General features: G+C 43.3%; 1 protein-coding gene across 2 annotated transcripts in view; it reads left to right on the top strand.

The window, feature by feature from the left end:
• LOC147701291 (uncharacterized) overlaps positions 1-25,705 on the top strand; it is a 67,987-nt gene that overhangs the window by 21,545 nt on the left and 20,737 nt on the right. The window contains exons 3-4 of one of the 2 annotated variants that reach the window (XM_086928616.1): positions 10,517-10,654; positions 18,967-19,006. In XM_086928616.1, the coding sequence (XP_086784742.1) occupies positions 10,517-10,654; positions 18,967-19,006 (178 nt within the window). Of the gene's footprint in view, positions 1-10,504; positions 10,655-18,966; positions 19,007-25,705 lie in introns of both variants that reach the window. The other variant, XM_086928615.1, reaches the window with a different exon arrangement.

Here is a 25,705-nt window from a genome sequence, read left to right as displayed (position 1 = left end):
GTATGCTGCTTACAGCAGGTCTTGCAGACAGCGCAAACCCACTGCCTAGGCTCGACCTAAATATGTGGGGCACCTACACTTACTTTGTTGCAAATCAAGCACCGGTTTACACAAGTTCAACGAAGCATCAAGGCCCTCATTACCAGTTTAGAGAAAATCGTGATTTCTGGAGAAACAGGAATTAGTGCTTGAATTAGTATCATAAAAACCCACAAATGTAATGTTTACGTCCCTGAGTTTTCTAACACCATGCTGTGGGCCATTATCGAGTGCAGGATGTTTGACCTAACCCATGACAAGGGTCCTATTGTGATAATTTATTACACAATATGTTTGTTAAAGGATCTGTAGCAGACAACTGATTTCACTCATGAATGCAGAACTAAGCAAGGATATCCTGGGCTAGTGGATCCCTGTGTAAAGGCTCCTCCTCTAGCGAATCTTACTTAGCACCAATGAACTACAGGATGAGTGTTAGTAGGAGTAGGTCCAAGAGCCCTGAATAGCTGCTGCTCTGGGCACAATGAACAGCTTGTATTGGCTGGAAAGATCATTATTATTCAAAATTGTTTAAAGCCAAGCACTAATGGGCTAGTTGATAAATTTCAGGTGTGTACAAATACAATGAAATCAGATACCGCCTTCTTCATTTATAGGAAGGAAAATACCAGTTTTTTCCTCCAGGAAAAGAAAAAGGTTCTTATACTGTATAGAGTGCACAGTAAATTGTTGCATATCTTTACTTTCTAAATAATTATGACATAACTGGGTTGACACCCTCCTCACCGTGAAATTCACTAATTTGGTAATCCTGAAAATATAAAGGGGCACATTTATCAAAGGGTTGCATTGCTTTTGCATAATGCCACAGGGTGCAAGAACGCCACAACTCTCAAGTATGATTTATCAAGCCACAGAGGATCAACTTGCTTGGCTTTGTGTGGCTTGATGAATCTAAAGTAACACAATGCAGCACAAATCACTGTGTTGCTGTACTCTGCCCCAGGGAGGCGTTCCATGGGTGCAACGTGGGTACAATTCCTCAGTTTTTGTGTCCTGCATTATGCAGCACACATGGAAAGAAGTGAATTCCTCAGAGGACTGTTTTTGCGCAGGAAGGTTTTCTTTCTAGCACAAAAGCAATCCGTCCTACAACGCACACACCCTTGCACCTGCACCTGCGTTGGAGGTAGGCAACGCATTGTCCACCATCACTGGAAAATGACAAGAATGTGTTGTATATTCTTAAGCATGGTGCATTCCTGCTCTTTTCCTATCATGCAGCACAGCACAGCAATGGGACTTGCTGTGCTACATGTTTATTTATAAGACAGATAAAACAGAGGTCTCTTTTTTGCAATTATGGAGTTACCTTTCAGTCAAATTGTCGGGGATTTTATTATTAGCTGAATAGTGTACTCATTTACTTCTGTCCACCCATTGCACTTGGCTTGTTAAAGTAAATCTGAGGTACATCACTCAAGGATGTATTTCTTTCAACCCTCTTCCAGGCCACAGTTGCTCAGTGCTTTGAATGGTATGAAATATCACAAAAGATGGCAAAGAGGACCTGGTTTCCCCACAGTGGGATTATAGTATACAGATTCCTGGTTTCTATACAGCCTTGTTTGAAACCATTTTTAATCTCAATAGTTCCACAGCACTACCTTTCCTACCCCAGAAGTACTATTATCTAATATTCTGAATGGAAATTCAGCAATGGCCTTAATATCTCAATTGGAATGCCAAATGTAATTAATTTATGCCACAATGTGGCACGGTTGACACAGTCAAGTGTGCTAATAAAATCTGCAAAAGCCACACAGAGCATCATTTTGTGTTGAAAAACATATTTTTTACCCATACTTAAGCATAGTTTGTTGTTGCCCATCAATGTTTGAGGAATCGAATCATCCCTTAAACAATAATCCAACAGACGGTTTAAGATTTTTTGCCCACAACGATGTACCAATTTTTCGTATATTGGCAGTTATATCATCAGGATCTTGTGCATAGGAGTTATTAAGTCCCAGAATTATGTTTCCAATCTCATCCCATCCCAGAAGGAACTAGAAGCAATGGAAATTTAACTATAAATGGATGATATTTTTGTCAAATTATGTTGTTTAGTGCAGTGGTAAGGTTATTGCTCTTTATCTTTGAGATTTTTAAGATAATCTCTACTTAAACCTTAGGCAATTAAATACCATATTTGCATATGCAGCAGGACACTCTAGCTTGAGTAGCTGTGTGCTTTATTAAATACTGTATTTCATTTCATGTCAATAACAGCAGCTTGCAAGGAAGCCAATATTTTGCAACCATGTTATTTTTTAATTGTTTCTTTTGTAAATTTGTCATCATTTTTTTGTAACATTAATCTGTTTATATTTTCTGAAGATGAAGTAAAATATTTCAACATAGTACATAGGGCTGTTGGCTGGGGGGGGGGGCAGGACTTCTCAAGCATCAGCTACAGTCCTTGTCAGGGTGAACCTCAAAAGTCACTAAATTAGCATGTGCTTGACCCTCTGATAGCTTGGCACAAAAGCAATCAGCCTGAACCTGGAGGCAAGGTGTAAAATATTGATGCAGTGCTTAAACAGTAATAAAGTGATAACACAACACAAGAACAATCGCACAGTAATTTCGAAAAATAGAGTAAAATGTAATACATTTTTAACCCCAAAACAAATAAAAATCCAATTAGAAGTACAGGAGATCTGCAATTTCAAGGATTTAAGTTAAGTATAGCAGTCAAAATCACAAAGCCCCACCTGTGGTTTTCTGGCCATATGAACCCAGGGAAAGTCACAAGATCAGCAACATACAGGGACCAGGCTAGTCCTGCTGAAAATTATATCTTCTAAAGTTCCTGCGCACTGTCTAGTTTGAGGTAGAGGCAGCCATGGGGAGCAGGGTTACCTTTGTGTATGGCCGTCACTGTAGGGCAAACAGTAGGCTGGGCTTTGTGGACCGTGGTCCCTATAGCATGAAGATCCCGTCAGGCATACTGAATGGTCATTCCCGGAGTTTCACTGCAGGCTATCAATGCTGTACTGTGAAGTGCAAATCTCATGTTACCAGTTGTTGCTGGCAGTTGCTGTAGCGTGTAGAGCTGGGTTCACCAGACCTTCCCCTTGGCGGTTGTCATTGGTGATAAGATCTACTGTGCTGCTACAATGACTGCAGCTCTGCTGGACTCCTGCTCCAAAGGAACTACTGCCCTGCTATGCTATGCTGACCTGCTGCCTTCAGCACTTTGCCTGGAGAACGAGAACTGGACCTGTAACTTAATTTGAACCCAGGACCCCTGAGTGACTCAGAGGGCAAGTCTGCTGATTTCCTGACTCCAAGTGGTGCTTCTCAGGTCCTGCACCCTTGGTGTGGCTTAAGGGCACTGAAATTAAGCATTTGGGCTATTTGCGACAACACATGGGCCTGTTCACATAAAGACCTCATCGCTTGAGCCACAAATCAGCATGGAGCTCCGTCAGTCTGACTCCTCGCCCTGCAGCATTGACTGCTCGTGGGGGCCGCCATCGCAAAGCTTCAGCAATGCCTTCCTGAAATGCTGGCTGGCTCCTCGTGCTTCGTCAACAGCATCCTGTAATGCTCTCTCTGTTCCTCGCAGCCCTCTGCAACATGAACAGGACTCTTGGCATGAGCCTGAGAATGTGACCCTTCAGCTGGACTGACCTGCAATTGGATCGGACCTGCAATCCACCATGGTCATCCTGAAAATTTCACTTTGACCTGTCTAGCGTGACTAGATAGCCATGGTTGGAGCTTTGTGCTTCTAAGGTGCTATTTTACACTTTATTCTTTAAGTATTCATAACTCCAGGTCTACTGATTGAAATTTTGTCATTTTGGTTTTGCTATAGTTATTACATTCTGCTCTATTTTTCTAACCTGGTGGGGTATCTTATTGTGTAGTGTTTTCACAGTTTTACTGTTTGAAGTGTGGCACAAATACTCTACCTGTTGCCTCTAAGTTAAGCCTGACTGCTCGGTGCCAAGCTACCAGGGGTTTGCGCACAAGTTAATTTGGGGTTTGTTTGTATCTTACCCTGGCAAGGATTGTGGTTGCTGCTTGACCAGGGCCCACACCCCCTCAACCAACAACCACATTTCTCACAAGGACAATAGAGGGAGTAGGCACATGTGTGAGTCACATATACTAGTGACAGGGTAGGTAGGCCTCCTTTGAATCTCTGGAAGAGGCAATGCACAGCCAAAAGACCATCCTGCCCGAAGAAGACAAACAGTTCCCTGTACTCAAGCTCTTTACCCACTGTCTGGAAGCAAAATACTTCAACCCACCACAGAGGAGCCTTTAGCAGTTATGTGACACTGGGCATTGGCAGTAGGGTCTTGTTGACTTAGGAAGGGAGACGTCACATTTCAAAATAGTAATCTCACTTCAGACATGACCATTATGTTGGATTTAAAATTCCTATTACAAGAAGTCCTTGAATCATTTGTCTAGCTAGTCCCAACCTGGACCTATGCATTATAAGGAGCTATATTGTAACCTCATGCTTTTCTGAGAGTAGGTTTTTCACTGTTAGGACATGTAATGTCATAAATATACATAACCTATATTTTAAATGTCAAGCACCCTGCCCTGTGGGCTTTCAAGGCCAACCTGAGGGGCCATTTAACGTATTTGAAAGGAATGTTTAGGCCTGGAAAAAATGTTTTTCCCCCAGATCAAAATGGCAGTTTTAAACTGCACTACATACTGCAATGACAAACCTGAGACATGTTTTACCGTGCGACCTTAGTGGGTGGCACAATGTGAGTGGGTGGCACAATGTGAGTGGCACCCCACTAATAGCATTCAATTTACATGTGCTGGGTACAGTTATAGCATATACTAGAGACTTATAAGTAAATCAAATGTACCAGTCAGGTGTATACCAATTGTACCATGTTTGGAAGGGAGAGCACAATCACTTTACCACTGGATAGTATGAGTAATGTGCACAGAATTCTAAAGCTAACGTAAACAGTTTCTGCCAAAGAGGGAAAAAATCTCGAGTGAACCTGTAAGAAGCACACATTTCCAACAGTGGACATAGAAATCGTCAAAGATGTCAATATTAGTTCAAGTTCAAGAATTTGTATAGCGCACTACTCACCCAGAGGGTCTCAAGGCGCTTGAGGGAGGGTGGGTGCATTACTTATCGAAAAGCCAGGTTTTTAGCTGTTTTCTGAAGGAGAGGTGGTTCTGTGAGAGGCGGAGATGAGTGGGGAGAGAGTTCCAGGTTTTGGCCGCTAAGTGGGAGAAGGATCTTCCTCCCATGGTGGATTTATGGATACGCAGGATTGCGGCGAGGGCTTGATTGGACGATCGTAGTTGGCGGGTGGGTGTGTAGAAGGACAGTCGTGTGTTGAGGCATTCGGGTCCTAGGTCATAGAGGGCCTTGTGTGTAAGCATAGGCGAATTTTGCGAATCTCGCATTCGCGAATTTTGCGGATTTGCGAACTCGCAATCCGCAAAATCCACAAATTTTCGCGAATTTGCAGATTTTTTCTTTTTTTTGTGTCCGCGCGGGTTTCTGCCAGGTCGCGAGGGTTTTTGTACAATTTCGCAAACGCGAACTTACCTGTCGGGTCGCAAGTTTTGCAAATTTGTTGTTTCTACGTATCCAGCCTGTTTGGGACACTCTTCTTCATCACTGCCACCCTCAGTCACCACATGCCACCCTCTGGCTCACCCATGCCACCCTCTGTTTCATCACAGCACCCTCTCGTTGTCCAGTGTACATTATTGTGGCAAAGCAAAGCACACCTTCCCTGCCTCAAGTGACCTGAATTAATTTGGGGCTGATTAATGTGCCACAGAATATTTTTTTAGCTGGCACCTGCTTCCTTAGTGCTTCCTGATTAGTGATCTTTTGCACTTGCTAAGTGCTTTCATTGTTGCAAAATTAGTTACAACACCTGCCCTGCCCCAACTGACAATAATGAATTAGGGGCTGATTAATGTGTCACTGGATTTGAACTTCCAGCCTGGCTCCTGCTTGTCTCCCTTAGCTGTAATTCAGGACCTTTCTGGCATTTGTGTAACTATTCTGAGGGTCAGAGCAGGGTCACATAATAGTTGCAAGTAGGCAACTGAACTCTGGAGGGGCCCCTCAGGAAGCACTACAGGAAATGGCTACTAATGATGAGCTTGAACTTTTGAACCTGGTAAGTAGTTTCAGTTTTGCTAAGATCGTATTTCTGCAATTTAGCGCTTATTCGCAGGGCGCGAAGTTGAACTGGGAAGCCGCAAACTCACGCGAACAGTGCGAGCAAGCCATAAAATCCGCTGCTCGCGGATTTGCGGATTTTGCGGGAAATTCGCGAATCTCGCGGATTGCGAATTTACCGAAAATCCGCAAAATCCGCGAGCGGAACGGATTTTCCGCCCATACTTACTTGTGTGCGTGGGTGAGGAGACGGAACGTTATTCTCTTGTTGACGGGAAGCCAGTGGAGTTCTTTTAGGTGACCGGAAATATGAGCTTGACGGGGGATGTCCAGTATGAGTCTGGCTGAGGCGTTTTGGATGCGTTGAAGTTTTTTCTGCAGTTTGGCTGTGGTTCCTGCGTAAAGGGTATTTCCATATTCTAGTTGGCTAGTGACCAGTGCGTGGGTGACTGTCTTTCTTGTTTCGGTGGGGATCCAACTGAAGATTTTTTTGAGCATGCGTAGGATGTTGAAGCATGAGGATGAGACGGCATTGACTTGTCTGGTCATCGAGAGGGAGGAGTCTAGGATGAAGTCCAGGTTTTGTGCGTGATCTGTAGGTATGGGAGCAGTGCCCAGGGCCGGAGGCCACCATGAGTCGTCCCAGGCAGAGGGGGATGATCCTAAGATGAGGACCTCTGTTTTGTCCGAGTTTAGTTTTAAGCGGCTGTTCTTCATCCATTCGGCTACTTCTTTCATTCCTTCGTGTAGATTGGTTTTGGCGGTGTTTGGGTCTTTGGTGAGGGAGAGGATCAGCTGGGTGTCGTCTGCGTAGGAGATGATGTTGAGGTTGTGTTGGCGCGCGATGGATGCGAGGGGACTCATGTAAACATTGAAGAGGGTGGGGCTGAGTGATGATCCTTGTGGTACGCCGCAGATGACTTTGGTGGCCTCTGATTTGAATGGGGGGAGGCGGACTCTCTGGGTTCTTCCGGCAAGGAACAAGATGATCCAGTCTGGAGCTTTTCCTTGTATTCCGATGTTGCTGAGGCGTTGTATAAGGGTGCTATGACAGACTGTGTCGAAGGCTGCGGAAAGGTCGAGTAGGATGAGGGCAGCTGTTTCTCCGTTGTCCAGTAGCGTTCGGATGTCGTCTGTAGCAGCGATGAGGGCGGTTTCGGTGCTGTGTTTGGCTCGGAAGCTGGACTGGGAGGGGTCGAGGGAGTTGTTGGATTCAAGGAAGGCGGCGAGCTGAGTATTGACGGCTTTCTCAATGACTTTGGCAGGGAATGGGAGGAGTAAGATGGGGCGGTAGTTCTTAAGTTCAGAGGGGTCTGCTGTGGGTTTTTTCAGAAGGGCTCTGAGTTCGGCATGTTTCCAGCTTTTCGGGAAGGTAGCGGAGTTGAAGGAACAGTTGATGACGTCGCGGAGATGGGGTGCGATGAAGGAGGCTGCTTTGTTGAAAATGTGGTGTAAGATTAATAAGATTAGTGACATAATCAATAGATTGCTGGGACCATAATATCACGTTATAACAACAATCTTTAATCCACATATATAAATGACTTGAGTGACATTGTAATTCAAGTGATCGTTAAGTAACATCAGTAGCGGCTGCTCTTCATAACAAGTGGTGGGGAGGGGGCTAGGGAGGTGTGAGAGGTGCAGGTAAATAACACAAAAAACAGCATTGCCAGTCCTAGTCTCAGGGTCCTTCTGCTCCGGTCCTGACTTTGATTCCCCACAGGCTGGTTCACACTGCGCAGGCTCCAAGAGCCAATCAAGACGCAACTCTCACACTGTTAATACAGCATGAGAGCAGCTCAGTAATTGGCCTGAGCATTACGTTGGATTTAAAATTCCTATTACAAGAAGTCCTTGAATCATTTTTCTAGCTAGTCCCAACCTGGACCTATGCATTATAAGGAGCTATATTCACTCAGGCCTCGGAGCCTATGCCTCTTCTTGCGTTTTCTCCACCGGGCTGTGCGGTACAGCTCGGCTGGAGAGAGTTCTAAGTGTGTATGACGGTTTGGTCAGCCTTAGACAGCCGGCCATACTGACATGCGCATTTACACCGTGCACTACACCTTCTCTGCTGTTATCATGGCATGTCATCATTTTATTTTTCCTGTTTCCCTCAGCTGGCTCCCAGCAGGGGGGGTGAAGCTCCTCCGCCATAGCGAAGGAGCTACCACTGGGTAACAAAGATTTGATTACGATCACTTCAGGTAATTTGATTAATTTCAAATTTCATTGCTAGTTTCAATCCAGAATAAAGAATAAAGATGTAATCAATCAATGGGTTTTGAGTTTCTCTTTGCCAAGAAATAAACACCAGCTTCCAGGTCGAGCCTAAAATCTACAATTTAATAAAGCCATATTCAACTGAGGGGCACAAGCTCAGAAGATATTTGATTGACTATTGAAATGAATTCGTATTTGGTAAGTTGTGTCCACAAGACCCAGACCATATCTAAATCTGTCAAACCTGATTTCTTATATATACAATTAGTTGCTTTAATGCTAAAAGCACTTACAACTATTAAAACTGCAATAGAGAATGTATCACATTATGTCATTAAAACATAAAATAACCTAGACAATGAAGATTCAAAGTAAAAAGATCAGAAATAAACACTACAAATAATACATTCAAATAAAATATCATCTGAACCTAAAAAAACAAGCAATATATAAACAGAGTAAGAAGCAACTAGCGTGTGGTTTTCATTTCAGACTTCCAATGCTAAAGTCCCTCTTTGTCCTTTTTTTGCAGACTGACTTCCTAGTCAAGAAAATGCTTTCTAAGTATTTATATCAAAATCCTTTGCAAACCATGACTCCTGAGGTAGATTATTAGAGCATTGTCAAAGGATGGTCCAATATTTTCTAGGTTACCAAAGCCCTCTAGACCAGCATTTTCATCCACGTAGATCCTAATCGGAATTGGGAACAAAGCACTGTATTTAAAGCACTTGGGGAGCAGGACCAGTTCTTATGTTTTTGGTAACCCGTGTATCTTTATTGGGTGAGAATCTATGGCGGAAGTTACAGAAATCAATGTCTCCATTCCATTGCAGACCTCTTTCTCTGCATCCACAGCACATCCACGTGCATTTAAAAAAAATTCCCCCTGCCTCATGAAGCAGTTTTCCTTTGACTGCTTGCGAATATACTCTTTGCATCTTGCTGTATTGATTTATCTAGCATCCCAAAATCTGCGCAAACAGTATCTGTGATTTAGCATGTAAAAAATACACACGTTTCCACATGAGTTCCCCTTCTACGATTCTCTGACCTCTCCCCATCTAATTACATTTATTACCCTAACCTTAGATTCTTTTCTTTCCGTAAAACCTTTCCACGTTTTTCAAGTAATAATAAGACTCGTCAGCAGCAGTCGGGCAGTGATGTATGTTGCTCCGCAGCACCTCACACCTCCTGCTTTTGTTTTGTGTTTTATGTCAGCAGTCAAATGTCTCCCTGGTTCTCCAAGTAACTTGATTCTCTTCAGAGCAGGGCCTGCTCCTCTGCTTTGGACACAATTGAAAATAATTTTGAATTGTGCATTAAAAGGAAGGCTGTGCCGTGTGCACAGTTGAGGGTGTTCGTAAAAATTCTCAAAAAAATGTATGCAAAATGAAATCTGGAATTTAGACGTGGAATGTGCCTTTGCGTTCACCTTGCATATGAGGATGTATTTCACACTAAAACATAGTGTAAAAAACACAAGTACCACAAACAACAGCTAGTTGCTGTTGCTCGTGTTGTTTCTTGGCTCCTGCAATAAGATTTTTACCCGAACTGTCTTGAAGTAACTGATCCTGGCATCATTTCATTATTCGGGGTAATTTGCATACTAAGCATAGCGCAAAATGTTGTACATTACTCGAGATTACGCTGGCATAATCAACATTTTACCAGGTCCTAATTAAACTTACCAGCTGATATATTTAGAAAAATAAACCTTGTTAATTTTTTGCATACATTTGTATAAAATTTGTTATGCTGCTTTGATTATGCATGTATGAAAAACACATAGCCCTTTTGTGAACTGCATCATTTCGGTGGAAATAGGACATACACTCCGTATCGGTTATAATGGGTGATTCATTCCCAGCCTAAAAATACAATATGAGTTATTACAATTGGCAGAATCTGGCACATAGAAAAGGAGAGTAAGGATGTATGGGAGACTTTGAAACTATATAAATCTTCTGAGCTACTTTATATTTTGTAAAAAATCACATGCCCATTAAAATGCCTGCAATTTCACTGAAAGTGATTGTAAGTACCTGACCACAAGCTTTGTTTTTCTAGAAAAAACTACAGAGGCAGCAATGACCGTGTACAGCGCAATCTCCATCGCTGCCCCTGTCGTGGGTGGATTTCTGGGATTCCTCCTCGTCTTTGCTCTAATAGTCTGTTGTCTGATATGCTGCGCCAGGTGCAGAAGATCAGAGGAGGAAGGTGAGTACCTCAGTAATGTTCAGACTCGGTAATAAGTGGTTCATCTACTCTGCTTACAAATAAATCTATGCGCTTTAGGCAATGCACTAATATGCATGAAGACAGGTGTACAGCCGCGCCCTGCACAAGCGCACAGGTTCATGATAAAGCATCAAAAGTGGCAATGAAAAAGAACTGCATGGGGAAGGATTTCAGTTTTAATCACCAGTGAAAAGACTGAAAAGTATCTGTTTTTATTTGTATTTATTGTATTTATTTTGAGAGTTTTATAGAGTGCCAACCAGATCCTTGCAGATATCAGAGCGCTTTACAAGGTAATTGTCTTAGTTACATAAAAACAAGGTAAATAGCATCAAGATCGCTGATAGACAATAGTAGTGTAATCATCCTATCGTTGATACAAGGTATATAATACAAAACAAGGCGTTCGCTGTATATCAAGCATAATATAGATACAGTATCTAGGATACCTGGCTGGGCAGTGGATATTATAAAGTTTCACGTAGAGGATACGTTGGGTCGCAAAATGAAAGTGGTCCCTGGTCAAGTGAATTGAGCCATGAGGAGCGATTTCACTTCTTTTTTGAAAAATGCAGTAGATGGATTAAGTCTGGTTTCTGGGGATAGAGCATTCCAATTCCGGGGGACCATACATGAAAATGACCGGTTATATGATTTTTTCTTTTTGAATCTTTCTGGTTTCAGTGGAAGGTTGTTAGCACTTCTTGAGGATCTGACACCACAAGAGGGCACCCATTTCTGAGCCAGATAGCTGGGTGTATTGTGATGAATGGCTTTATGTGTCATACATGTTATTTTCAAATGAATTCTGGCTTCAAAAGGTAGCCAATTAAGGGATTTTAGGTCAGGGGATATGTGGGAACTTCTTTTGGAACCAGTGATGAGCCTTGCTGCGGCGTTGATTGAGGCTCTTAGAGGGGCTGTTGCCGCTTTCGGTAGGCCGCAGAGAGAGACACTTCCGTAATCCACTCTTGGGATGACTAGAGCTTGTACTGCCAGCTTGAAATATCTATCCGGCTGGAAAGGTTTCAGTTTTCTCGAAATGTTTATCTGAAAGTTTGCTCCTTTTGTTGTGTTGCTGATGTGTTTTTGCATATTGAGGTTCTGTCCAGTGATATTCCCAAAGAGTTTGCTGAATCAACGATGAGAGGTTGGCAGTTGAGTGCAGTAAGGTGTTTGATTCAATCTTGCATTATCGGTACTTGGGCAGGGGGAGCGATTAGGAGGATTTCGGTTTTGAGGGCATTCAGTTTTAGATGATTTTCTGCCAGTCTTGTCTGAGTTTTTCCGAGAATAGTGTTGAGAGATTTGATGTCTTCTAGGGTATGGATCTTAAGATGTAATTGTGTTTCATCAGCGTACATGTGATATTGCACGTTGGACGAGTAGAGAATTTCAGTAACGGGTTCCATGAAAAGATTGAACAATGTCGGAGATAATTCAGACCCTTGTGGGATTCCTAAAGTTACTGGGACAGGTTTGGACAGGGAGTGATCGACCTTGAATCGTTGTGATCTGTTTTGGAGGAACAAAGTAAGCCAACTTCGAACTGATCCACCTAATCCCATTATGTGTTTTGGAAGGTCAATCAGATTATCATATTTGACTGTGTCAAAGGCCGAGGAAAGGCCTAGCAAGATGAGTAAGCAGGCACCGTTCTGATATAAGATTTGTAGGGCATTGTCAATTATATGGGTCATGGCTGATTCTGTGCTGTGGCCTGCATGGAAACCTGGTTGGTATTTGTTTAGTAGGTTAAACTGTTCAATACGTCTTAGCAGCTGGAGGTGTTCACACTTTTATAAGAGTTTGGCCAGGGTAGGGATGTTGGATATAAGATGGTAATTGTTTAAGTCCGCAGTTTCAGCTGTGGGTTTCTTTAGAATGGGGGATACCTGCCCGGCCTTGAGGGTGTCAGGGATGCAGCCTTGGCGTAAAGAGTTATTTATGATCTTGGTCCAGAGAGGTAGTACCAGCGGGGTGAAGTATTTTACAAGGTTTGCTGGGAGAGGGTCCATGAAGTGATTGGCAGGATTTAAGGCAGGCAGCATTTTAAAAATAGATTCTTCATTATAGGAATCGAAGGATGACCAAGATGCATTGTTTTTTAAATCGAACTTTGATGAGATTCGGTGTGGGGAAATTAGAAGGGATGGTGAGGGATTCATGTATGCGACAGAGTGTGTGATTAGATCGTTGAGAAGGCCCTTCTTTATGGTTGCGGTCTTCTGAGACAAGAAGGAAGCAAATTCTCAACCGTTGGGTCGTAGGCCTAATTTATCTTGGGGTCGGTGAGCTGTGGTGGTGGCTTAAGTTTGTGCAGGGGAGTAGTAGGAGATGGATGAAGTAGCGTAATAGCACTGAGGCAGGCAAATTGAGGATTGGGGGTGTAGCTGTGGCAGTAAGGATTGAGATATAGATAACTCAAGATGATGTAATTACATTTTAATAACATTTTCGATTGAGGTTCTGACCTGTATAGGTAGAGAGGTAGACAGTCCAAGATGGCCACCTCATAGGAGTGGACATCATAGCCATCCGGATAGTCCTGTGTCTCTGTCCATTGACTGGGCTGGTCAGGAGTAGTCCTGTTTCTGTTTCAATAAAACAGTTGTTGTTTTTGGTCCTTTTTCAATTTTATCTTTTGCTTCCTTCGAGGATCGAGGTCTTTCTTTAGCTAGTGCAACAGCAACAGCAAGCCGGGGGCAGACTTCAAAGTAATGGTATTTATGTGGGCCGCCATTTAGCAGTTAGGGAACCAGAAGCAGATGCTGCCCATAGATAGAAAAATGGTGTCAAGTGGCACGCTCTTAGTTCCCATGTGCAGGCAGATGACTCAATGACAAACAGTGCAGAAATGCGCCTGGAGAAATCCAGTGAGGTTTCTCGACGCCGCCCATTGTGAAATAGATGTGAACACACACAAAGAGAGTGCCAAATATAACTGACCATCAAGGCTGCATTGGCGCTGCCATCATGCTTGAGGGGACATTGCCATGCCGATGGCCTCACTCTCAACCCGCTCACATGTGCGGGCAAAATCCCATCGCCATGTGTACAAAGTATAATGTAAAAGTCAGTGCAACACTGTAAAATGAAAACACTCCCACAATACCCTCTGCGTTGTTATGCAGAAAGCCTGAGGGGGCAGAGTTAGGCTGCGGCTTCATCCGGGGATGCTTGCTCTGTGAAGTACTGTGTGCTGAGTCTAGGTAGATCCGCTGTGGGGTGCGTGCTCTTCAGGCTCCTCCTTTGATCCCTATGCCCTGAGCCGTCCCAAGCCGGGGATGCTTGCTCCATGAGGGACCGAGTGCTGAGTCTAGGTAGATCCGCTGCGGGGTGCGCACTCTCCAGGCTCCTTCTATTCCTATGCCCTAAGTCATCCCGTAAAACACACAAGATGATGGAAGGAATGTTGCACATTGGCAAAACATTCACCCCCAGTCACAGATCTGGGTTTAATCCATTGTTTGTTTGCTCACCACGCAACCCCAGTTCAGACATGGCCATATGCAAATCAGTCTTGACCTTGTGCCTCATGGGAATAGTCCGGCCCGAACTGCCAAGCCATGTCTTTCCTGGACCGAAATCATGCATCCTAAAAGGCAGAGTCCAGCAGCACCGGTGGAACTGTAGGAAGTCTTTTGTATCCCTTAGACTTCAGAAACAGGAGGCATGTTAAAAAGCCCTAGGAGATCACTTTGAAGGGGAGGCCGGCTTCAGTTCTGCTTCAGCAGAGTCAGAGAGCCGCATGCAGCATGTCAACAAGCAGGCAGCAGTCCAACCAGGAAAGCAATCCAGTTACGCCCTTTGAGCAGCACCTCAGTTCTTCTGACAGAGATTCGTTGTAAATGTAAATGTAGAAGTACTTGTATAGCGCACAAATCACCCATGAGGCATCTCAGCACTTGTATGCATACCGCTGTGGAACCCTTCCTGGCTTTTCCCAGTGAAGTGCCCACTCCTGGGCACCCCCAAGGTGAAGCCAAGCATCCTAGTGTTGTTGGGGCCATTGTCAAGATTAAGCAAGCTATTGCCCAGAGTTGCAGAGTGGGACCCATGAATTAGAATAGGCACCGAGGCGAGAATTATCAGGTACGAGGAAATTTAGCCCAAGACCTGCCGAGGCGGGAATTGAACCCTGGTCCCGGGCTAGATCTCTGAATCAGGGTCTGCCGCTCTAACCATTGTGCCACACTTTCCACACAGGTCTAGAAGTGTCTGATTTGATGGGGCCCAGAGACCCAGTACATATACCCAAATGGGCCTCTGATGTGAGGGAAACTTTAAAGAGTGGTTTTAAAATTCCTCAATATCCATTTCAATCTCAACCCTGACTCCAGACTACCAGTGGGGGTTATCAGTTCATTGTATGGGGTCACGCCACTACTCTATGAAGTGTTAGGATGAGCCCCCTCCTCCCATCTGCCCAGGAAATCACACCCACCACTTTCCTGCATCTGTGGCTGTTTAGAAGGAATGCACAAAGGGATATGTCATCTAGCCCTTGTATGTATTTTGAGACAGGATGTAAGTCACACATAGTAGTACAAGTAGAGAAATATCCACTTTCTAAAAGTATGTATGTATAAATGGGTGCCCCAATATACTATTGTGAGATTTGGTGAATACGTTTTGGGTAATATTGCATACAAGGAAGGTACTTAAATAGATACTTAGGTAAAGATCTCTGATTACTTACTAGACGTTTAATCATGAGATCAAGAAACCAATTCAGAGCACAATATTCAATAATATTTAGAAAAGGAGAAATAAATCAATGCAATGGCGTGTATCTCTTAAATGATTATATTTCACTCATAGAAAGGTGGTTTCTTAAGGGATTCAAAATGAAAAAGGTACTTAAACAGCAGTGATAACTGGACAGAAAAAGATTGTTGACAGAGTTTGCTAGTTATTAGTGCAAAGTAGCCCATTTCTGCTAGTATACAATTTGGAGACTGTCCTGGCCATAGGAACAAAATCTCCCAAATTTAATCTTAACGGAGACTAAAAAGGAATTGGGTTTAGGGTGTTGACGTTTCAGTCTCTTCTGAGGAAAATATAGGAGAAAATCAACAGGACAAGAAATTTTATGTGAAGATCCAAGACTCCGTAGGATGAAAATCAAAGCAATTCTAAAGAGGAAAATATTGCAGATAAGTTGTGGAATATTTATGCCTGGTGAAGTTGGCATCTCATAACAAAAAACATTTTTCAGATATCATTATGTCAGAGAAGAATGCGGCAGCCACAGTCAGCAGTCTCTGTATACTTTCCACAACATGTTGGAAGCTGGGAAAAGTGGCATTTTTTAAATAGCAATATTAAATCCTACCTTACCAATAAACCATTCCAAAGATAGGAGTCATAAAAAGCTACTCCTTACTGATCATAAATCACAGCTTAATGGTATTTTAAGGAGTTTTCAATTCCAGTCGACGAGAGGAGTAGAGCTAACAGCAGTGAAAAACATCTGTTTGTCACTAGCAGGACATGTCAAACATGGAAGTACATGTCCAGCCTTGTCTTATGTAGTGCTCTGCTCTTTGGGTTACCAAGGGCCTTCCTTAATGGTGACTTTTATGCAGTAAAAGGGGAGTTTAAGACATGGGCAGTAGTTTTAAACGCCTAGTCGATGTGGCAATAAACTGCAGACACACACAAGCACTGCAATTGGCAGGCCTGACACATGGTTAATGGGCTCCCTGTATGAGTGGCCCAATCAGTGCTGCTGGCCCACTGGTAGCATTTACTTTACAGACCCTGCGCACAAGTAGTGCCATTTACGAGGGGCTTATAAACAAATTAAATATGCCAATTGGGTATGGGCCAATGTTACCATATTTAGATGAGAGAGCACAAGCCCTTTAAAACCAATTAGCAGTGGTAAGGTGCGTAGAGTCCTAAAGCCAGCAAAAATAAGTAGAGAAAAATGGAGGGAGGCTTGCTAAAGGTTGGAGGAAGACCATCCTAAAGCTGTCAGGTATAACATCCATCAACTATAATGTTGATGTGAAGTCTTCTCCTTGATGCACCTGATCTGCCAATCATTGAGGCCTAATTCACAAAGGTAAACCAACACTTTGATGTAAGTTTACATTTGTTTTTGAATTCACACAACTCCAATTTAATAGTAAGTTTACAACTGCAGAAATTCTGAATTTGGGGCAAAGAACTCGGCACATAAAATGATACGACATGACTATCTTTTTCTGTGTGAGGTTCTCTGCACCGACTGTAGAGTCTCAGCAGTCATAAACTTACCATTCAATCATAGTTTTGTGAATTACAAAACAAACATGAACTTACACAAAAGCGTAAATTTATCTTTGTGAATCAGACCCTCATAGACCTAGAAAATTATGTAATTCAATAGGTACTTTCCCAAATATGAAAGTTTAAGGTGGAATGGAGGGACTTAACTGCCTACTTCACCTTCTTGTCCGCAACAACTGGAAATACCACTTTCTAAGACGAAATTGCACCTTCAGGGGATCAATCTTGACTACATGCAGGAAGCACTTAGAATAATTCTGTAATAGTCTCATTGTGTGAGTAATCTATGAAAGGTCCATCTCTTTCCATTGGTTAGACTGCAGCTTCCAAACAGCTGAAAGAAGAGGAAAAAATGTAGGTTCTTGCTGCTGATACTGATTGAAAAAGTCATCTATTTCTACTGTTAACTGAAGACTCATACAGGGAAAGGCACAAATGTCTATGACATCATGAAATAAACCAGTGAACACCTGCCCCTGCGCAAGGCAGACACTAATGTCTTCATCCACTTCATGACCCAGTCAAGTTCCACCAATTTCTTAGGTATGTTAGGGGAAGAGCCCTCTCCTTCCAGAAAACCTGCTTTGACTGCGGGGTATTTCAATTTCTGATGAAAGTGAGAGCCATGTTATTCCTCAGACTGAGTAGACTCTTGTACTACTCTCTCAGGAGATACAAGTGGCAAATCTGTTAGCCTTTGCCTCCATAATAGCGTAGTGAGTAATACCAGCTTTAACAGCGCTGGTTCAGGTGTTCGACGTACCAGGCAGGGAGGCGTGACCCCAGGCACTCACCCTCACTCACCCAAGAACAGTAAGTTCCCATTGAGCCAGACTATTACATCAGCTCTAGACGGCTCCACAAAAGCGCCTTGATGAAGCAGTAAGTGATGGAGCATTAAAGAAAACTGAAAGTATGACATGGGCCACCTCTGTTATGTCCATGTAGAAGTACAGGGCAGCCCGGATAGCATGTTATCATTTTATTTCGCTTGGAAAGTAAATAGGTTTGGTGACGGGAGTAAAGGTCTTCCCAGTAAGGATTGGGACATGGAATACGGGCTAAGGAGTAGTGACCTTTCTAGCCAGGTTCTTTGCTGCACCATTCCCCTTTCACTTTGGTAGCATCCCTCATACCTCCCTTGCACCAGAGGGCACACTTTCTTCTTCTCAAGTCTTCTTTTTTATCATAAGTACTGGCATGTCCACAACTACCTTCACATTCAGTAAAGCTAATTATTTAAGCCATTTGGAAAAAAATTGCTAGAAAAGATGATTTAATGACAATAAAAATAAAGTGTGATAAATGACAACAATAAAGGTGGGACAAACATGATGCAAAATTAACAGCAGCAAGATAAGGTTTTCCTGCAAAAAGAGCAGGTGTACAGCAGAGACGGGGAAGAGCTATAGGTAGTATACATATTTCCAAGAAGACACAATTTATAACTCCTTTGTTGGGTCTGGAGATCACCTCATTTCACATTTAGACAACTCATGGAGCCCTATAGGAATTTCTTTTGTCTGGACTCACATTTTAAGGAATTATTGGATAGTGATAATGTAACCGGTTTGATAGATTGAAGACAGTTCTTTGTCCTGAAAACAGGAAAAGAGAAAGCATCTTCCCTAGCATTCAGTGGATTCTGTGGTCTGCAGAGAACAAAGAGAGAAATGTTGTTGATCAGCAACTACCTGATCATGCTTGTTTGAGAGGCAATGCCCCTCTCCATAATAAGGTGAGGAAAGGGGCTTCAATTCCAGTTGTGTGGCCTGCTTTTTCCGAACTCGTTCTTTAGTTCTTGGATGTAATCTGACGACCAGCATTAGTCAATCAATAGATATAGTCCATGAAGCATAGTTACATTCCAAAACAGTTCAAATATTCAAACTTATTTCTTGCACATTCTGGTGGTTTCTGCTTCTACATGTCCATGAACGATGCCGAGGCCTGAGCGTGCTGTGCGCATGCATGGATTCCATTGCCTAATGTTTGACGTTTCTTCTTTACAGATGAGAAGAAGATTGTGACCAGCTTCAGCAACCCGAGCTGGTGAGTAGCACACACCTCCCTCTCCTGAACATCCCCGTTCTGAACCCAATACACATCGCAGAAGTGATCTTATCAGCAGTGTAATATATTTAGGCTTTCCTGTTTTGAGTTTCCATTCTGGGTAAATTCTGATGGGGTTTTTCAGTTTGTTCAAGTGTTTACAATACCTTAAAAACTGTGCTTATCAGTCATTACACATTTTTGTCCCAGTAAAAACAACAGAAACAGTGTTTTTCCATTGTTTATGGAACTTTTTGCTTTTATTATTGCTTTCTCTCTGCACTGATGGTATATAAACAGTATATGTACCATGTTTATAAGATCCAAATAAATTTTTACAAATCAAACTTACTGTAATACACCATATAATACTTTTTCAGTGAGTCTTTGGTCATGCACGCTTGGTCTTTCCTTCCCATGTAAACTTTTATCTATAAAAATTCCCTCTCAACATTAGCACTTTAGACGGGCAACGTCAAAACAGTCTGTACACAATTTGCTAACTCTGGCCAATAAATAGCTTTCCATGCCAATACTGGTGTACCTGAAGATTGCATTTCTTTGGGACAGTTTCTGAACTGGGTGCATAGGCCCTCAGAGTTATTGAAGCAATCATAAATAAAGCAGCATTTTTGAAAGTCCAGAGAAAATATCCCTTTACGGAAGGGACCTAGAACTAGTGCAGAGCACCACAGTGTGGCTTCATTGACTTCAAATTCCATGGTTGGTGAAGGGACATTTCTATGCATCATTGCAAGTCAATTCTCATACATTGTAAAGTAACATTTCCTGAATTGCTCTTCAACATTTAATTGCTTATGAAGCAGCAAGCATTCTAACATGGAACATGTTCTAGTGCCAAAGTCACTAAAAGTATCGCCCAGCCTACACTCAAGCAGATGTGTCACATCTACACCAATTATGCTGAACACCTGGTAGACAACAGTGTTTTCAGACTCAAGTTTTTTTTAATATGTCCACTACAGCCGTCATGTTTTCCTGTAAAAATCTAAGAATGCAGTAAAGTGCATTTTTTTCACATTACTTACAATAAGTGACCGAAGATCCTCAAACTTTTTGCACTGGGCATCATAACTCAACAAAAAATTCTGTTAACATTTGCCACATGGATAATACAGCATTCACAGCCTCTAGGACGCAGAACACCAGCTAAATGACACAGTTGGGATGACATTTTCTTTGTTGCCACACAAAGCGATATATAATCGAGTTTTAGTTCCCAGCGCAAAACTAAACAGTGCACCAGAATGGACCAAAAAGTCAACAGCATTCTTCATTAACTGTGAAGATTGGAAAGATACTTTCAGCATACCATCTAGCAAGTGACAATGATCTCTTACATGGAAGCACTTCAGCTCAGGTATCAATTTTGACAGGTCATCACCCACATTTTTCATATACGTAGCTAGATCACTACAAATACAAACATTATCACTCCAATCTTTAAAGCCCTGTGTGTCAGCCACCACATCCTACAGAGGAAAGGGCCCACCTATTCACCCCTATGTTCCGACCCATCAGCTCAGGTCAAGGGGAATGAGGTAGGTCAGTGTTCTGGCCATCAGAAGAGTAAGAATGGGTGGCTGTTCCTTCCGCTTTCTGGCAGCCAAACATTGGAATAAACTTTCCCTAGGTCTTCGGCTGTAGTCCTCTGAGACAATCTTTCGGAAAAAGCTCAAGACCTTGCTTTTTCCTTCAAGCCTCCATGTTTGACTTGTCTTCTATTTCACTTCTCTACTCCACTCAGAGTCCCTCTTTTTATTGCAGCGCAGGGACACACTAATTAGTGTAACCATGCGCTTTACAAATGTGTTTATTATTATTATATGATTATTATTAAGAATGTTCTGCAGCAGCATTCCAAGTAACTATGTGATCCATGTTTTCCAAAAGCCTGGTGTCATGTTTTCACCTCTAATCTAGATGCTTGGTGTTAGCACTCTTTTCACATATACATGTCACTACACCTTGCATTGATTGTTTAAAACCTGTGATGTGTACCAATTCACCTACTATCAATAGTTACTCACTAGAAAAGGTGGCTGATATATCAAGGTGTTTTACCTGCTCTCTGTGAGTAAATGTGATGGTACATTTTGGGAAAGATTCTTATGAAATCAGCCATTTTACCTATCAGTGAAAGAATCAAACGAAGCCAAAATATCAAATATGTTTTTGTTATTTCCTGATTCTCTAATTTCATAAAATAATTAAACAAGACCTAAAACATGTTTCTAAACCCTGCATCTTTAGACCAAAGACCACAAAACTGAAAAAATCAAAAGGAAAAAGAAACAATATTTTAGTGATCCATCTAAAGAACAAAACTCAAGCAGAATAATGTTATCCCATTCTTTTATGCTTCTACCTTATAAAACAAAGTTACATTGTATTGGCCCCTTCATTAACCCTTTCCATGCTCATGACGAGCTCAGCTCGTCATGATGCACGGTTGAGCTGTGCTGATGACGAGCTGAGCTCGTCATGAAACAATGGGAAATGGGCAGCATCCAGCACCGGAGGGGAAAACACCTAGCAGCGAAGGTGTTAAGAAATAAAAATTACTCTTTCACTCTCCTTTTCCTTTCTTTGAATGGCATTTAGTTTGTGGTTGTGTAGGAGTTTTTTCAGTGTTTAAATGTTTAAACTGGTGAAGGCTATTTCCCATTCGGTGGGGTTTTATCAGTTATTATAAGTTTAAACCTAAAACAGGATAGCCTAAATATATTGCTTATGTGTATCACTCATCCTCCCATATGAAATAGGGTGCATACCTGACCATGTCAGAACGTGTTAAAATAGATGAACCGCATTATGAGAGCTGTCATGTTACTGAAACTGCCTTTAGGCCGTTTTAAATTTATATCACATGGTTTTTACTACAGTTCAATGATTTGATTTGATTTGAGTCTTATATAGCGCGTGGTTACCTTTGGGCGTCCCAGTGCTTGTCAAGGAGTCCGTCAGACCGTTGCGAAGCCAATCCAACGTATTAAGATGGGAAGAGATGTGTTTTCAGAAGCTTCCGAAAACGAAGAATGCATGTCTCACAAAGCAGTTTCAATGGGAGCGAATTCCAAAGGGTGTCTGTATGCACCGAAAATCTTCTGCCTCCACTGTGGGCTTTATGAACTCTGGGGACCTGTAGCAAAAGTTTTTGATCAGAGCGAAGAGCTCTATTGGCTTTATAGGGCACCACTAGCTTCCTTAAAGAAGGAGGTCCTTTCCCTTGGAGGATCTTGTGGGCCGTACAGAGAGCCTTAAACTTGACCCTCTCTCTCACCGGGAGCCAATGCAATGCTTCCAAGGCGGGCTTAACTGATTGTCTCCTTGATGTATTAGTCAACAGCCTAGCCGCAGCATTTTGCACCTGCTGCAGCTTACTGAGCGTGGCTTCCGGAGCACCAAGGAATATGGCATTGCAGTAATCAAGCCTGGAGATGATTAGCCCCTGGATGAGTAACCCCCTCGATGGTAAGGGGAGGAGGGGCAAGACTTTACGGGCTGAACGAAGAAGCCCAAAACAGATCCCCGCCGTTTTCTTGGCCTGAGTTTTAAAGGAGAGATCTTGCTCCAGCCATACTCCCAAACTCTTGATCTCCTGCTTGGGGCTGGGGAGCTCCCCCAGGCACCGGGGCCAAACGGTCAAGGGGAGAGAGGGAGAGGGAGTCTTGTGCCCTAACAGCATTATCTCCGTCTCGGAACCGTTTAGTTTGAGCGACGATTCACACATCTAGGTGTGTACATTGGTCAGGCATAGGCGCAGCGCGTCTGGGTTCTTCTCCAGTTGAGATAATGCGACCACCAGCTGGGTATCATCAGCATAGCTGACAATTTTTATCCCAAAAGGGGCCACCACATCCTCCAGGGGGGCCATATAGACATTAAACAGCGTAGGGCTCAACGAGGAGCCCTGTGGCACACCGCACTGGAGGGGGATAGATGGAGACTTCTCGCTGCCTTCTCAGACCTGATAGGTACGACCACACAGAAATGACCTAAGCCATTGCAACGCCACTCCTGTGACCCCCGCATTGGACAGCCGTTGGATCAACACTTGATGGTTTACAGTGTCAAAGGCAGCACTGAGGTCCAGGAGGATCACTGCCACTGACCCTCCTGAATCCAAAATGCTCCTTGCTTCCTCAACGACTGCCAAGAGGGCTGTGTCTGTGCCCTGCCCTGCCGAAAGCCTGTTTGTGAATCTCTCATCAGGCCATTGGATTCCAGAAAGACGGATAGTTGCCGGTTAACCAGTCTTTCAGCGATCTTACCAAGACCCGGCAGCAGAGAAATGGGCCTGAAGTTTGCCAAATCTGACGAATCCAGATTGCGTTTCTTCAGAAGAGCCTTTACAACCACTCTTTTCCAGCTCGGCGGCACCACACCCTGGGTAAGGGATCAGGTTCACTATGGGAGCCGCAACCACAGATGTTACCTGTTTCAGAAATCTCATTGGGGCTGGATCCTCTGGTGAACCACTCTTCATGGATCCTAGCTCCTTTGCGACCTCAGCTACAGGGATTGGACCAAAAGTATCCAGGCGGGCGCCTTCTCCTGTTGTCTGATTGCCTGTCTGTGCAACCTGCACGACTTGGGGCAGGGCAGCTATGATGTTTTCAATTTTTAAATGGAAAAATTCCGCTAGCTCTCTACACTTCTCAGCAGGATTATCCTGAGTCAACGGTGGCTCCGGGATTTTGAGGAGTTCCTTTACCACTGTAAAGGTCTCTCTCGAAGAATTGGAGGCACTTTTTATCCTATCCTTGAAGAATTGCGCCTTAGCACTGCGAAGGGCGTTTTTATATTTTCTTATTGCGGTGCGATATTCATCCCGGCTTGCCACCTCCCAGTTTTTTCTCCAGGTTCTCTCCAGCCTCTTACATCCTTTCCTGAGGATACGTAAGTCCGACGAGTACCAAGGGGCGGAACCCATCCTTTTACCCCTCTTTGCCACTCAATCTGTTCACTATACCGCAGGGTGCTTTGATGCCCATGGTTTGTAAGAGCTTGATGAATGATGATGAATGTTCATCTGTATGTTTCAAAATACTAAACACGGAAGAGACATGAGAGGCAGCTGAGAAGTCTTCTAGGATAAGATCAGTGGTGACAAGGGTGCAGGAAGGTTGAGGATGCCTGAAATGGGAGGAGGGTAGGATGCTGAGAAAGGTTGTCAGGACAGTTCGTTTATGCCAGGGAACTCAAAAACAAATAATTAATATGTTTGTCAAGTAATACTGATTTCCTTGGAGCCACATATGTCAGTAAATACTGTGAGCTTACTGAACTGCAAAGTGCCTTCTATTCAGACTCAGACTTTTAGGAAGAAGTTATGTGAAACAATCAAGACTTTGGCTTGATTTAGATCTTGGTCGACTAGGTTAATCCATCACAATAGTGATGTATACCCCATCCCCCGAAATATAAATCTAATTGGATACATTGGGATTTTTAATTCAGCAGGAGGCATATCCATCACAGTTGTGACAGAGCAACCCATCCATCAAGCTCTAAATCAGGCCCTTAATGTTGAAGTTTTTACTACTAAGATATGGCACCTTCCTGTTCTCTGCCTGCCTTGCAACACTGAGTGCAGCTTAGCGCTAGCACAGGCACCCTAGGCCATAGTGGAAGGGAGCCTGCATAAAGGGAAGGATTGTTTTTCTGCAGGAAGGAGTACCTTCCTGCACAAAAGAGGCATTTTCCTTTTTCTACACGTGCTGCAGAATGGAGTACACTTGAAAAGAGGAAATAATGAGTAGAAATACAAATATTTCTACTTGTTATGCCTCTATTGGGATGGTGAATCATTTTGACACATTCCCAGGATTACTAGTATTAGCAAATTTGTGAATGAGCAAACACCATGGGTAGATGTGTGGGTTCCCACCCCTGGAACGACTTCCCAATGCAGAGTAACGAAAGCCAGGTACTTGCTTGCCTTGCGTTACTCTGGATTCATTAGGCAATGCCGAGCCATAAAAAGCTTGGTAAACCTCTCTGAATTCCATGCATTGTCTTATGCATGAGTTTAATCCATCACCATTCTTTAGCTCACTCAGCCACCCCAGTTCAGACATGGCCATATGCAAATCAGTCTGACCCTGTGCCTCATGTGAACAGTCCAGCCCGAACTGCCAAGCCATGTCTTCCCTGGACCAGAAACAAGCATCCTGGGACCGGTTTCGGATTCATAATCCTCATCAGCCAGGCTATCTTGAATCCAGTGGCCAAGTGAGCAAGGGACTCACGTCTGAGCATACCCTGCCAACTTAGGGCAAACAAAGCGAAACAAAAGGGGATGATGGACAGAGTGTTTGAGCAAATCAAACACTCACTCCCAGTCAACTGATCTGGGTTTAATCCATCACCATTCTTTAGCTTGACTGGGTGTGAGTGTTTGATTGATTCAGATGCTGCGTCCATCACCCCCCCCTTTTGTACCGCTTTTGGCCGCCATAAGTGTGGCAGGGTATGCTCAGACGTAAGTCTCTTGCTCACTTTGCCACTGGATTCAAGCAAGCCGGGCTGAAGACGGCTGGAAAGCCAGAAACCGATCCTCGGAAGCTAGTTTCCGGTCCAGGGAAGACATGGCTTGGCAGTTCGGGCTGGACTGTTCCCATGAGGCACAGGGTCAGACTGATTTGCATATGGCCATGTCTGAACTGGGGTGGC

Source organism: Lissotriton vulgaris, chromosome 7 (genome assembly GCF_964263255.1).
Source record: "Lissotriton vulgaris chromosome 7, aLisVul1.2, whole genome shotgun sequence".
Taxonomy (NCBI): Eukaryota; Metazoa; Chordata; class Amphibia; order Caudata; family Salamandridae; genus Lissotriton; species Lissotriton vulgaris.
This window is presented reverse-complemented; position numbering and strand designations above follow the sequence as displayed.